This window comes from Rhineura floridana, chromosome 2, assembly GCF_030035675.1.
Source record: "Rhineura floridana isolate rRhiFlo1 chromosome 2, rRhiFlo1.hap2, whole genome shotgun sequence".
Lineage (NCBI taxonomy): Eukaryota > Metazoa > Chordata > Lepidosauria > Squamata > Rhineuridae > Rhineura > Rhineura floridana.
Window position 1 is genome coordinate 82101872 of NC_084481.1, and position 12939 is coordinate 82114810.

Below are 12939 nucleotides of genomic sequence, written 5' to 3' on the forward strand. Positions count from 1 at the left end.
CACTTTCCTCCAAGATCCTCTAATGGGGAATTTTATATATACATACATGTATAGCTAATGGGGAATTCAGTATACGTAAACAATAAGCAAAATATATTCTTTTATAAAGAATAAAGCTGCAAGAGCCTCTGGAGGCAGCTAGGATGGAAATGGCAGAGCCAAAAAGTGTTGTCCTCTCAGCTGCTTCTTGTCAGTTGTTCCATTGTATAGGACCTGGTGTGCTGTAAAACACATTTTATTCTGTACAGAATGCAGCTGACCCTACTTTATAAAGCTATCATTTTTGGGTTTATGTTAAAAATTGATGTTTTAATAATGCATTTGAGATTCCAGTACTGAAGTGGAATTTCAAAAGAGAATGAGTCCTAAATAGTGTGATTTTTAAAAAAATGTTGTCCATTCCCAAACCATAGCTTAATTGAGGGAATGATTGCAGGAGCATTTTTACAAGTTACAAATCTCAAAAGATGGCCTTATTGAGGCTGGTTGTGTCGTTTTCCAGTCTACTTGATGCTTCTCAGCGAGGACACTTCCCCTATTCATGGGTATTAGCCTTATATTTAATAGTTTAGAAATGTTTTTATCTGACATTTTGGTTAACAAGGCAAGCATAAGAACACTTATTATGCAAACAGTAACATAACCCCCAATCCCTCCTCCCCTCCATCCTTGAACCCAAGATGCAAGAATTACTTGAGAACATTATGCCATAAATCACTATGTGTGACTGGTTGCTGCAAATTGTGTCTCTCATCAGTAAAGGTGTACCAAATTTCAGTATTTCCAAGCTATTGTCTTGGTTATTGTTGACTATTCAAGGCCCGCAGTTGCGTGGTGAGTTTTTCCATGAGCGCAATGGACCATATTTGTTGTCTCCAACACTCTACAGAAAGGTTTTCTAAGTTTGTTCAGTGGTGGGCAATCAATTGTTGCACTGTTACCAACAAAAAAGTGATAAGTTCCTTGTATAATAGATCCTTTTGCTCCTTATCAAAAATTAAGTGAGCAAGTTGTGGGTTGCAATGGACTTCCTGTTAAGTAATTATGCCGATTTCATGGAAAGCTCTCTTCTAAAATGCATTAACTGCTTTGCACAGCCATCACATATGGTAAAAAGTTCCAATGCTGCCACAGCCCCTCCATCAGAGTGAGGACATCTGGGGGTTGATTCTGTTGCTCTTCTAAGGTGTCAATATCACCTAAGTAAAAGTTTTAGAGTGTTTTCTCTGGTTTTAGCAGAGACCGACAACAACATTTTTGCCCACATATTACACCAGTCCACCCATTCCAGTTTTCCCCAGAGTCTGATTCCCACAACTTTTTCAGTGTTTCAAAATTGCCCATCATAACATCACTTAGAATTTTGTAAAGAATTGAATGTACCCTTTTGGATGACATAGTTATACTTCAAGTTAACTTTTCAAAGGCAGCTTATTAGCCATCTTTTCTGAATGTTGAAATCATCTCTCATATTGAGAAACCATGTGACCTTTTGTCCTATGTTTATCCATCTTTGTTTGTTTGTTTGTTTTTGGCTTAACACTGTGATCATCCCACATAATTTGTCTTTATTTCTGGTTTCCTGTTTTTTTTAAAGGAGGCTGGTCTGACTGGTCTGAATGGAGCTTGTGCAATGAAGATGGGATCCAGTATCGTAGTCGTTACTGTGAAATCCACAATCCGGGATCTTCCCAATGTGCTGGGAACAGCACACAATACCAGGACTGCTTATATAATGAGATTCCAGGTAGATACAATTTCACATGCTAAACAAGCAAGGACAGGGCTGTTTAGAGAGCTCCACTAATTGATGAGATAGTAGGATGCCTTTCTCAGAGAGTTGATTGCCACTTTTAATATTAATAGGATTGTGTAGTCATGAGGCAGTGGGTATATTGAATACAGTAATATTCCATTAGTTCGGATATGCAAGGAGAAGGCATCTTCCAGAAGGAAGAGACATCTGGGTTTAGGAGTTTTTTTAGGAAGGCATGTTTGGGAAGAAATAAATTGGAAATGGGGGTAACTTTGGTGTAGCTATGGATGGATCAGACAAGACCTTCATGCCCATAGATTTCTCCTGCAGAATTATAGCTAACCTCCATCTGGGGATGGGAAGGATTCTGTGATTCATGAATCTGATATAATCCGGGACTTGGGTATTCTGCACTACAAACAGAAAGTAAGCACATAAGACAAGCCCTGCTGGATCAGATCAAGTTAAATCCTGCATCTTGTTTCCAGCAGAGGACAGGCAGATATTCCTAGGATGCCTATGAGTGCACCAGCTCTGCCCATTACTTGTTATCTAGAGAGATATATGAACATGAAGGTTCTGTTCAGCTCTCATGGCTCATAGTTGTTGGTATACCTATACATTTGTCTCAAGCTTGTTAGTTGTCTAGGTTAGAGGTCGTCAGTACGTCTGATGGCAGTAAATTCCAAGGTAACTGACATTCAGTAGTTGGAATAAGTTATCAAAATACATTATGCCATACAAACATCCTTCTTGAACAGCAAGGAGACCAGGGCATGATATCCTGTGTCACGTTTGTGTCATACGTTAGTCAAAATGTTTTTGAATCAGATCTTACTATATTCAGATTTATTCAGATGTTTTATGAACACAACTTAAATACCTCCTTCAAGTCTTTTTATATCTATATTTATGTATCTATAATTTGCACAGTTCTCATCAGAATTGGACAGTTCTAAGCATGCTTGTTATTTGTTGTATTTGGGTAGTCTGCAATCCAGTCAATGTTTCTGGTGCAACAGAGAGTATGTTCTTTTTAAAGAGATTTTCAGTACATTTCATTCTGTGTTTTCTCCAAAGCTCTGGGAGACCCTCGATTTGCTGCAGAGATTAACTTGCCTTACATCGAGCAAAGAGTATTTAATTGCCTGCACAATGTTGCAAATGACAAAAATGACATTTTTCTCCTCACTGTTTTTCTCTTTGTTTAGTAATCCTGCCAGCCTCAAGCATTGATGAGAGCACGAACTGTGGAGGTAGAGTACAACTGACTATAGATCTTATTTTTATCTTAACATGACTCCTCTTTTCTGGGAAGCATCAACCCAACCATTAATCTGTGCAGTTCACATCCAGTTGATAGCCTTAATTCCACTGGAGTCTGATTGTCTGAGTCGGGGGGGGGTAGTATTTGTGATTTAGTTTTCTGGTATAAGAATTTAATTTGGGGGAGAGATTATCAGAATAATTAATTACCAGGGAGATCACAGCCCTTTCCACTGCAACTCCTTTTTAAATGGAGTGGAAAAGATGAAGAGAGATACCTCATTTTCCTGAGCTCTCAGTTAATTGTAGAGTTGTCACCAAATTTCATTATAAGCAAAATGTTGACACGGATTCCTGTTCTGGCGAAACTTCCAAAGTTTTTTAGGGGAAGCAAAAAGATTCTTGATAAGATGGGCAGAGTTTCTTAGGCTGATTCCACATGTCCCTAGTTAATTATTGAAATGTTATAACTTTAAAATGTAGCTAGTGCTTTAGTGTTTTTCTTTCATTTATCCACATATCCATTTTATGAACCATGTCCACAAGTCCATGTTGAAGACAATAGTGAAAAGGTATATTTTATATAGTTCACAATTCAACAAGCACTAGGTTAGCTGGTATAAGAATGCAGAGAAGCTGTGTCTATTAATGAACCCAAAGCAAAATTAATAGAGATCTTGCCATGAATCCCAGTGGAAACAGCATAGACAGCCCATGCAAAACCTGGGTTACCTTAAAACAGTTGCCATGCCATTAATTTTATCTGACATCTTTAGAGTTCAGGGAATTGCATTTTCCTTGTGCATTTCCCTGCAAGTCAGTTGATAGCTACCAGACTTTTGAAAGGGCAGACGAGAAATTAACTTTTCTTGCTCCTCACATTCAGAGCCATTTTGCTTTTTTTGATACCTGAGGTCTTTCTGGACGGGCAAACGTTTGCCAAGTTTAGCTAACAAAAGGAACTTGGTCTGATCCTTTGAGCGTTCTTGCCCTTTGATATAGTTTGTAGTTTAATAGTTCCTTAGCGATTGTGGAATAAGAGGAGAGGTCCTCTTGTGGATCAGTAACTAGTTAAGAAACAGGAAGCAGAGAGTAGGAATAAATGGACAGTTCTCCCAGTGGAGGAATGCAGAAAATGGGGTCCCCCAAGGATTAGTATTGGAACCAGTGCTTTTTAACATGTTCATAAATGAACTAGAGTTGGTGTGAGCAGTGAGGTAGCCAACTTTGCTGATGACACTAAATTGTTCAGGGTGGTTAAAACAGAATGTGATTGTGAAGAGCTCCAAAAGGGTCTCTCCAAACTGAGTGAATGGACAGTAAAATGGCAAATGCAATTCAGTATAAACAAGTGTAAAGTGATGCAAGTTGGCACAGAAAAGTCTTAATTTCACATATATGGTCAAGGGGTTTGAATTGGTGGTGATTAACCAGGAATGTGACCTTGGAATCATAGTGGATAACTTGATAGAGATGTTGACCCAGTGTGTGGCAGCTGTGAAAAGAACTGTTTCACACAAGGGCATAGTTAAACAGTGGAATTCACTCCCACAAGAAGCAGTGATGGCCACCAACCTGATGTCTTTCAAAAAGGATTGGACAAATTCATGGAGGGTAAGGCTATCAATGATTACAAGTCGCAGTGACTATGTTCTGCCTCCACTGTCCATGGCAGTGTGCCTCTGAATATCAGTTAGTGGGAATCACAAGTGAGGAGAGCTGTAGTGGTTAGGTCTGCTTTAGGGCTTTCCGTAAGCTTCTAGTTGGCCACTGTGAGAACAGCTGACTAGATGGGCCTTTGACCTGATCCAGCAGGCGCTTATGTTCCTCTCCCCTTATGACTTTGAGAACTGTCAATCTGGAGCGGGGCATGGGGAAGATTGGGCTAGGATCTACAGAACTCTCAGTGGTCACAACAAGCTTCAGTGTCAGTGACATGTAGATATGTATATAAGCCAATATATGTTTGCAGTGTAAATTTGACTTCAAAAACATTAATAATATTGTGCTCTTCAGTAGAAGGTTTAATGTACGGCAGAATTCGATAGTGATGCAAAAAAAGAAAAAAAAACCCTCTTCTAGTCCTACAAAGCCTTCTATATTGCGATGTTCTGCTTCACCCTTGGAGGTTTATCGGCACTACAAATTTGAATTGATTTAATAGCATTCCATTTCACCAGGGAACTATTTCTATGAAGAGGGGAACTAAGGTTCTTTAGCAGAGAATTCTTAGAATCTTCACCGAGCTGCAATTCCCAGAACATGTCTATAGTATAGGGATTGTTGAGAATTTTGCTAAAATCGAACTTGGCATCAGACTTCCCAATATGCCACAGGTTTGCTATCTTTGTAGACCCATCCTGAATGCTGCAAGTTTCTCCTTTTCCTGGCACTGATTTTTTTTTAAAAAATCAAACACATGAAATTTTGCTTTGCTAATGTGACAATGGCCTCTTGGCTTTGCTAACTTGAAATTGGCAAGCCTGTGTCCTTGCTTTGCTAAGGTGAAATTGACGAGCCTGTGTCTTTGCTTTGCTAAAGTTAAACTGAGGAGCCTATGTTTGCTTGTGAACTTGACAAGCCTGTGTCTTTACTTTGCAGCCTGTCTGTTTTAATCAACCAACTGCTAGGTTGGTTCCAGGTAGTCTCTCCATTTTCCTTAACTATTTGCCCAGGAACAGGCTCAGGCATGTTTAGCTTTGGTGAAATGGCATCATGAAATCTTGGCTTAATCAACTAGGGTATGAATGAGCCATGTGCACCTGCCTGCAGCCTTTTTCCTACTGTTATCCTCCTCCCTATAAACGAGAAGCAAAACAAGACAGGATTCAGCTCTTAACCATAGCTTTCCATTACGTATTAGCCTAGAAACCATCGTTAATGACTTATAACGGAGAATATCAAGCCATGGTGTAAAGTTGGTTTGAGATCCTGACTTGTTTGTAAACCATTAACCATAGTTTCTGGGTTCAAACATAATGAGAAACTGTGGTTGAGCAGAATCCCATGTTGTTCGGCTGTTTGTGCAAAGGGAGAAGCGAAATTGATGGAAAACAGCTCCTTGCACTCCCACTTCAGCTTAAGCATACCCTCACTTATTAAAGCAGGAATTGATTGTGTGAACCAGGCTGATGAGCAATTTCAGGCTTTGTTGCTGCTTTCATTAAACTGTTCACCAAATTTCTAGTGAGTATAATTGCCAGGTGTAGATTTTGGGTCATCAGAAAGCACCTTGGAGCTTCTGTAGATTTCCAAAGTAGCCCATAAAAATAAGCAGCTTTCCTCTCGAGCTCTTCGGACAGTGCTTGGCCTGTTCATCAGTCACTCTCAGCACAAAAAGCATTACAGCAGTGACAGAAAAGACAAAACACTCCATCAGCAGAGCTTCCCATCTAGTTTCTTCTTGGTGTGTATGACTGCAGGAGAAGCAATTAGGACTCCACTTGGCTTTCTGCGCCCTCCGTTCCTCTGCCAGGTGTGTGGCGCAGCTGAGGGTCCCCCTATTCACCTTATATTCATCATTATGCATTGGTATTGATATTGTCACTGCCCTCTTCTGCCATTGCAGTCTTACTTGTTTTTGTAATCTGCATTCACTGTGAATCATACCATTTACCCCTTTAGCATCCCAGAATATCTGGCGGAAAGAGAATCATCAGAAACTACTGCTGCCTTTTTGCACCTAGGAGAGAGAGAAACCTGCTTTATGGGACAAAAACAATAAACCCTGAAAGCCTTCCTCAGTCTGCAGATTCAAAGAATGTCCTGTTATCCAAATGCTTAGCAAAGTGAGGGAAGCACACTTTGAAAGGCAGAGAGACCATGTAAGTTACTGAGAATGGGGGTAGTTTTCAAGACTCAGCCGCTCAGTACAGCAGCAACAGAGGATTCTTAGCACTCCCCAGCTATGATGCCTAGGATTCCTTGGAGAAAGCCATGGCAGTTAAAGTGATATAAAACATATATACATTGAGGCTGAAAGGAGGGACTAAGAACCTGTATCCTCCAGTAGCCTCCCAGCTCTATGTTTCTAATAACTCTTAACTGGCTTTTCTGTTGTTATTTCTTGCTTTCCCCCTTTACATTCATTTTTCTCAACAATTCTTTGACTTGCATTTCTGAACTGTGTATGGAACATCTCCTTGGTAACCCGCTGGAGTAGAAGCGTTTGAAATCTATATGCTTACTTATTTGTACCGGGGAATGTTTTATACACCAGGAGCTTTCCTCTTTGAAGTCTTTATATGGTACCTGCCTCGGTAATGTTGGCTTTCAGCTGGGGTTCTGTTTTCTCTGGTCACCAAGAAATGAAGCCAAGCAATATTCAATGTTATCCCTTCTTCTTCCTCTCTTCACTTTTTCTCCCAGGAGGCTCCCTTTACTTGGCTAGTGGGGAGAGCAGGCACAGTGAAGTCTCTCAGTGTATGACCAACAGCACGTGCAGGCTTGACATAGAGAAGATGGCATAAATTTTTTATGTAGGAAGGCGGAATCAAGGACCAAAAAAGAGGGGAGTCCTCTACCCTTATCAGCAAGCATATACTGGAGGCAGCCAAGGCAAAAACTGGCTGGTGCAGCACTGTGTAGGTCCCTGCCTTGGCTGCCCTGAACAGAGTTCTGCTGGGGAAAGCAAGGAGCGCCTCTCCTTCTCAGTGGCTGTACCACTTTCTAGCTCTCTGTCCAGGGCTGGCATCAGCATTCAGAGTCCTTGTCCAGAATCCTAGCAGGACCCATTACTCACACTTGTCCTACGCCTTAAATTTTGTTTTGATCGAAGTACTCTGAGCATCTAGCCACCATACTAATTTCCCACAATGCCCTGTACATAGTGTCACTCTGGGGCACTGTGGGAATTTTAAATGGCAGCTAGATGTATTTGCTCAGGGTGCTGCTACTGCTACCGACACCAGGTAAGCCCTCTGACAGAGGAGGGGCCCTGAGAGGGCACTTTGCCCAAGGCCTCCCTCAAATATGGTGCCAGCCTATTCTTAACCCACCTGATCAGCCATTTCCTCCTGTCCTTTCCTTGAGTATTTTGGGTAGTTGAGAAGGCCTTTCCCCCTTCTGAGTTAAGAAATGCTGAGTTTCCCCCCACCTCCCTCTTTCCATGACATGCACGTTCTTTGGAACCTGTTGATGTGTATTGTTGTTTGCCTCATTTATTTGCCTGTCAGGTTAATGTTTAGTTTCAGTATCAATTGAAGGAGAAAGGAAGGACTTTAAGAAAGCAACGCATGATCCCATTGAAGCAGCACTATGATGAGCAGACTGACAGTAAGGGAAGGAAGCATGTGTCAATGGACGTTACAATTCAAGACACTGGCTGCTTTCAGAATCACATTTTCCTTGCAGTAAGGACACAGAAAATCACTCTCTGGTAGTCCAGTTATGTCATTCATCCGTTAGCAGTCAAAATATCTGCTGTGATCATTTATTAGTGGCTTTACCATCCAGGGCACATTTATCATGCAAGAATATCCAAATGAAATCCAGGATAAAATATTGAGTGGTCCTCTAGAGCCAGAGAGAAGAGGCAGGCATTGGCTTGCCTTTTTTTGTGGCACAATCCCCACTTGTCCATATTATGCTCATTGTAGGTTGATAATTATAAGCGCAAACAATGGGTATTGTGGGTCAAATAAGGTACAAAATTATGGATGTACATATAAACAGTGGAAGTAGTGCCAAAATGGTAGCCTTGCGACATTTTGCCTGTAACACTGGGTAATAATGAAATCTGATAGCACCTTTTCTCTTGAACAACTTATTGCTGTTGAAAGTGTAGATGTGTTTTTACTCTTGTTTATATCTCTAACCACAGAATCTCTTATCATTCTCCTCCAGGTTTCAGCCTCATCCACCTTATTGCCACAGGGGTCTCCTGTTTCTTTGGTTCTAGCCTCTTAACCTTTGTGATCTACGTTTACTGCCAGCGTTGCCAGAGGCAATCTCAGGAGTCAACTGTTATCCATCCCACTACTCCCAATCATCTCCATTACAAAGGCAACACTACTCCCAAAAATGAGAAATACACACCTATGGAATTCAAGGTACTTCATCTGCCAAAGGATCCATGTTGCACAGGCTGGTTTGCAGTGCAGACCAGTGGTTCCTAACACTTTGTCTGGTATAGTTTGCTTCAGGAAGTTTCCACAATACACTGAGAGCTGAGCTATATGATGAGCTGAAGCAGGTGGAGTAATTAACCTGGCCTTCTCACTGATATGCAGGGAACTATGAGGAAGCACTCAGTTATGCAGTGCTTCACCCATGGCCATCTGAAATGGTTCTGTCCCACATAAGTCTTCTGATTGTGTAGTTGGGCTCATATCTCAGTTTCAGCCACTGCTGTTTCAATTAAGTGAGGATTTGTTGCTATAGTTGGGAGACCTGTTTCTCCATAATAAATGACCTTATTTTGCCCATCAGCTTTGTTGCAAACATATAATGCTTGGTAACATAACTGAGGCAGGTCTCTGAAGGGCTATGGATGTATAAATATCTAAATTTTAGAGATATGCCCAGCATCCTATTGAAGTTTCAGTATTCAAGTTTGGAACCATTGGGCTGTGCTCTTTATTTCGTTTGCATGTATTTTTACATACATAAGATTGTTTTCTTCATTTATCTAAATTGTATCTGTAAATTGTCTCCTCTACTTTCCCATTATTCATCCAAATTTCCTTCAACATTGCTTGTCAGAAGGGATCAAATAGCTTCTTTCATACAAGTGTTGATTATGATGATGATGATAATAAGAGTAATAATATGCCCATGTGAAACAGCATCTTTTTGTGACCAAATTATTTTGCTTATTTAGTAGGCCTATCTAAAAGGAGTCAGCTCCAGTGTGTATTAGTTGTCTTGGCAACCTCTTTTTCAATAGAAATCTGGCATTTCCGTTATCAAGAAATGAACCTGACAAGCTAGCAAGTATCCCGGTAGTAATTAACACATAATAAAGCACCCAGCATCTGTGATCAACAAAGTAACTTGTAGGCAAGGGGAAATACCTCTTAAGAGCAATTAATTAACTTGCAGAGAGCAAGAGCACAAAGATTACTATTCATAGTTTTAAAAACTGGGAGCAGGTACAGAAAGTAGAGCAGGTTGCAATTAGGCCCTTGTTGGATTTTGAGCTTCCTGGGAAAGTAATGTTTCCAAATAGCCCTGCCGATAAAGAAAAAGGAAAAACGTTTTTAGGGATTTCCAAATGAGTGCCACCGCACGGAAACAATTTAAAAAATGCCTTTCAGAGCTGATATATAGGTTGCTGCAACCAGCAGCAACTTTTCAAATTATCAGACCTGTTTGTTTTTTGAAGCCTGTTAGCTACATTCTACAGAAGCAGCTTACCTGACCCACAGCTGCCAAATTCCAAATGAAAATTCTACAGACTGCCAACAAACAAATGGGGGTAGATTTTCCCACAGGATGTATGCTCCAGTTCATCGATAGAGCTCCTTTACCTATAGGTATGCACTGTTCACTTCCATGGAAGGGGGCAACTTTGAATGTAGAGAACTGCTCCTTCTTATCAAATGATTGTTCCCTCCTCTCCTCATTGGCAGTTGGTGCTACAGGCAATTACTAAGCCTTGATAAGCCTAGATCTAGTCCTGCTGCATAAATAATAATGTTGGGGTTTACATTAACAAACTGGAAGCCCAACAGATGTCTGGAAAAATAAGCTAATAGGATCTAATTATGTCCAGGGTGAACTGGCTAGGATGGTGCTTCCTTATTTATGTCAATGTCTTTCTTTGATTTAAGGAATCACACATTTTGCTTCCTTGTAGAATTCCTTACTGGCTTTATCAGGAAAAATGCATTGCCAAGGGAAGTTTAAATATCTCCAATGATTTTGAAAAACATGTTTCATACATGTGATTCCCATATCCTTAGTTTAAAGTGGGATAGTCCAGGAAAAACGGTAGCCCTAGATCCTACTGAAAGTATAAACCAGCTTGAGTAACTTGTCAGTTCTTAGTTCAGCAGTAACTAGGTAACAGTAGACAGACCACTGTGAACATGTTTCTATAATAATGCTTAGCAGAGGAACAGAGCCGTTAACTGGTCTCTGGGGCAGATTCTTTGTCTCAGTGAGATCCTTGTGAAATATTTTGAATGCTGGGGGAGATGATAGCTGTGGGCCATTATCTTTTCAATTCACATGATAGGAACCCTAACAAACAGTCCTCTTCCCTTGGGCATCCAGGACTTGATTGGGTAGGTAGGAATTTCCAGCTAAATAATTTTATCCTGGTTCGCAGAGGTGGCTGGTGTTCATTAGGAATGGCTGGGCGGAGGGCAATGGTAGGCAGAGTCAACTCATTTTGGTTTGGTCCCCATCCTCTTTTGCAGTGCAAAACCATTTAGCAGCGCAGTGTACTTCCTTAATAGTGTCTTAAGAAAGGTCCCAGATTCTGTCCCCAGTATCTTCAGGTAGGGCTGGGAATGTCCCTGACTGAAGCCCTGTAGAGCTGTGCCAAGTTAGCAGACCAGGGGTAGCTAACATGGTGCCATCCAGATGCTGTTGGCCTACAGCTGCTATCTTTCCTGAACATTGGCCCTGCTGGCTTTAGCTGCTGGATGTTGGGAGTCCAAAACATCTGAAGAGCACTATAGTGCCATCAGTTGGACAATGTTGGCTACCCCTGCATTAAGCTATGTGCATGGGATGTAAGCAGGGTGAGATTGATCATATGCCACTGTAGGGACAAGCATGCTACGCCAACTGCTGCTCCTTGTAGGCAAACCATGTAGCAGAACAGTTTCTGCTGCCATCTGCTTATTTCTTTTTCATTAGACTAGTGAACATAGTAACATCTGGAGGGCATCATGCTGGCAACCCCCGTGTAGACAATACCGAGTTAGATGAACAAATGGCCTGATTCGGTATAAGGCAGTTTCCTCTATTCCCATTGGAGAAGAGAGCTGTGTGTATCATGTAGCCTGCTCTGTGGCCCTTAAGTGACCCTGCTGCCCTCAGGTGCAGTTCAGCTGCCAGTCCAGTCAGCTTTGGTACAAGGAAGGGGGGTCCCCATTTTGTCCTGCCCCTCAAGCAGCAAATGTCTTGGGCCAGCCCTGTTCAGTAGGCTTGAATGCTGGGCAACTCAGGGCTTGTTCAGTTACCTGCTCATGATCTCCCACCTCGCAAATCAGGCTTCTGGCATTCGGCACTTTCGTGTTCTCATGGACTCTGAATAAATGCCTCTGTGTCAGACCATTACCTTTGCACACTAACAGACCCATCAGGATGTGGATACAGTTGCAATATAAATGACAAAGGGCAGTGAGATTCTTCCTTACTTAAATTGAGCTCAGAAATGTTGAGCTCCTTGCAGAACTCTTTTGCCTGATATAAAGTTGGAAGAAGGTTAATAAGAAAGCACTTTTGTTAAGTGCAAGTCAGCGTAAATTTGTAAAAGGTTAATCATGTCAGGCAAATTAGATTCTTCCCCCTCCCCTTTTTCTCCTATCCCTTTCCATTCTTTCGGCTAATTAAATAAATATTGATTTACAAAGAAAGGAAAACACAATCTGGATCCTATTGTAAGTTTGTGGCATAGTTTCATTAATTTGAGACATTTTCTAGGCCTGAAATCATTCACCTCCTTCCATCTACACAGTAAGACTGCTCCTGAATAAGAAGGATTCTTGAGCTATTATCTGATATTTATTTAGTGCCATCAATTAGACACTGTGCTGCATAGAAGCATCAATGTGATAATGGTGCCTGACCGCAAATTTTGGCATCTACATTAGATAGATAAGATGGGAGTGGAGAGATCAGGAGTTGACAGATGGGTAGCAGAGTATGAGGTAAGAAAGACTCAGATGGCGGTGAAGGTGCAGTCAGACTGCATTCAGCAAACGAACAGCTGAGGACGTGGATCCTTAAAGGAGGAAGAAATG

The 12939-nt window shown here is 41.2% G+C and overlaps 1 protein-coding gene across 14 annotated transcripts in view; it reads left to right on the forward strand.

Moving 5' to 3' along the window:
• SEMA5B (semaphorin 5B) overlaps window positions 1–12939 on the forward strand; it is a 585589-nt gene that overhangs the window by 558723 nt on the left and 13927 nt on the right. For all 14 annotated transcript variants that reach the window (XM_061609103.1, XM_061609095.1, XM_061609094.1 and 11 more), the window contains 3 exons: window positions 1598–1747; window positions 2968–3012; window positions 8867–9072. In XM_061609103.1, coding sequence (XP_061465087.1) covers window positions 1598–1747; window positions 2968–3012; window positions 8867–9072 — 401 coding nt within the window. The remainder of the gene's footprint in view (window positions 1–1597; window positions 1748–2967; window positions 3013–8866; window positions 9073–12939) is intronic.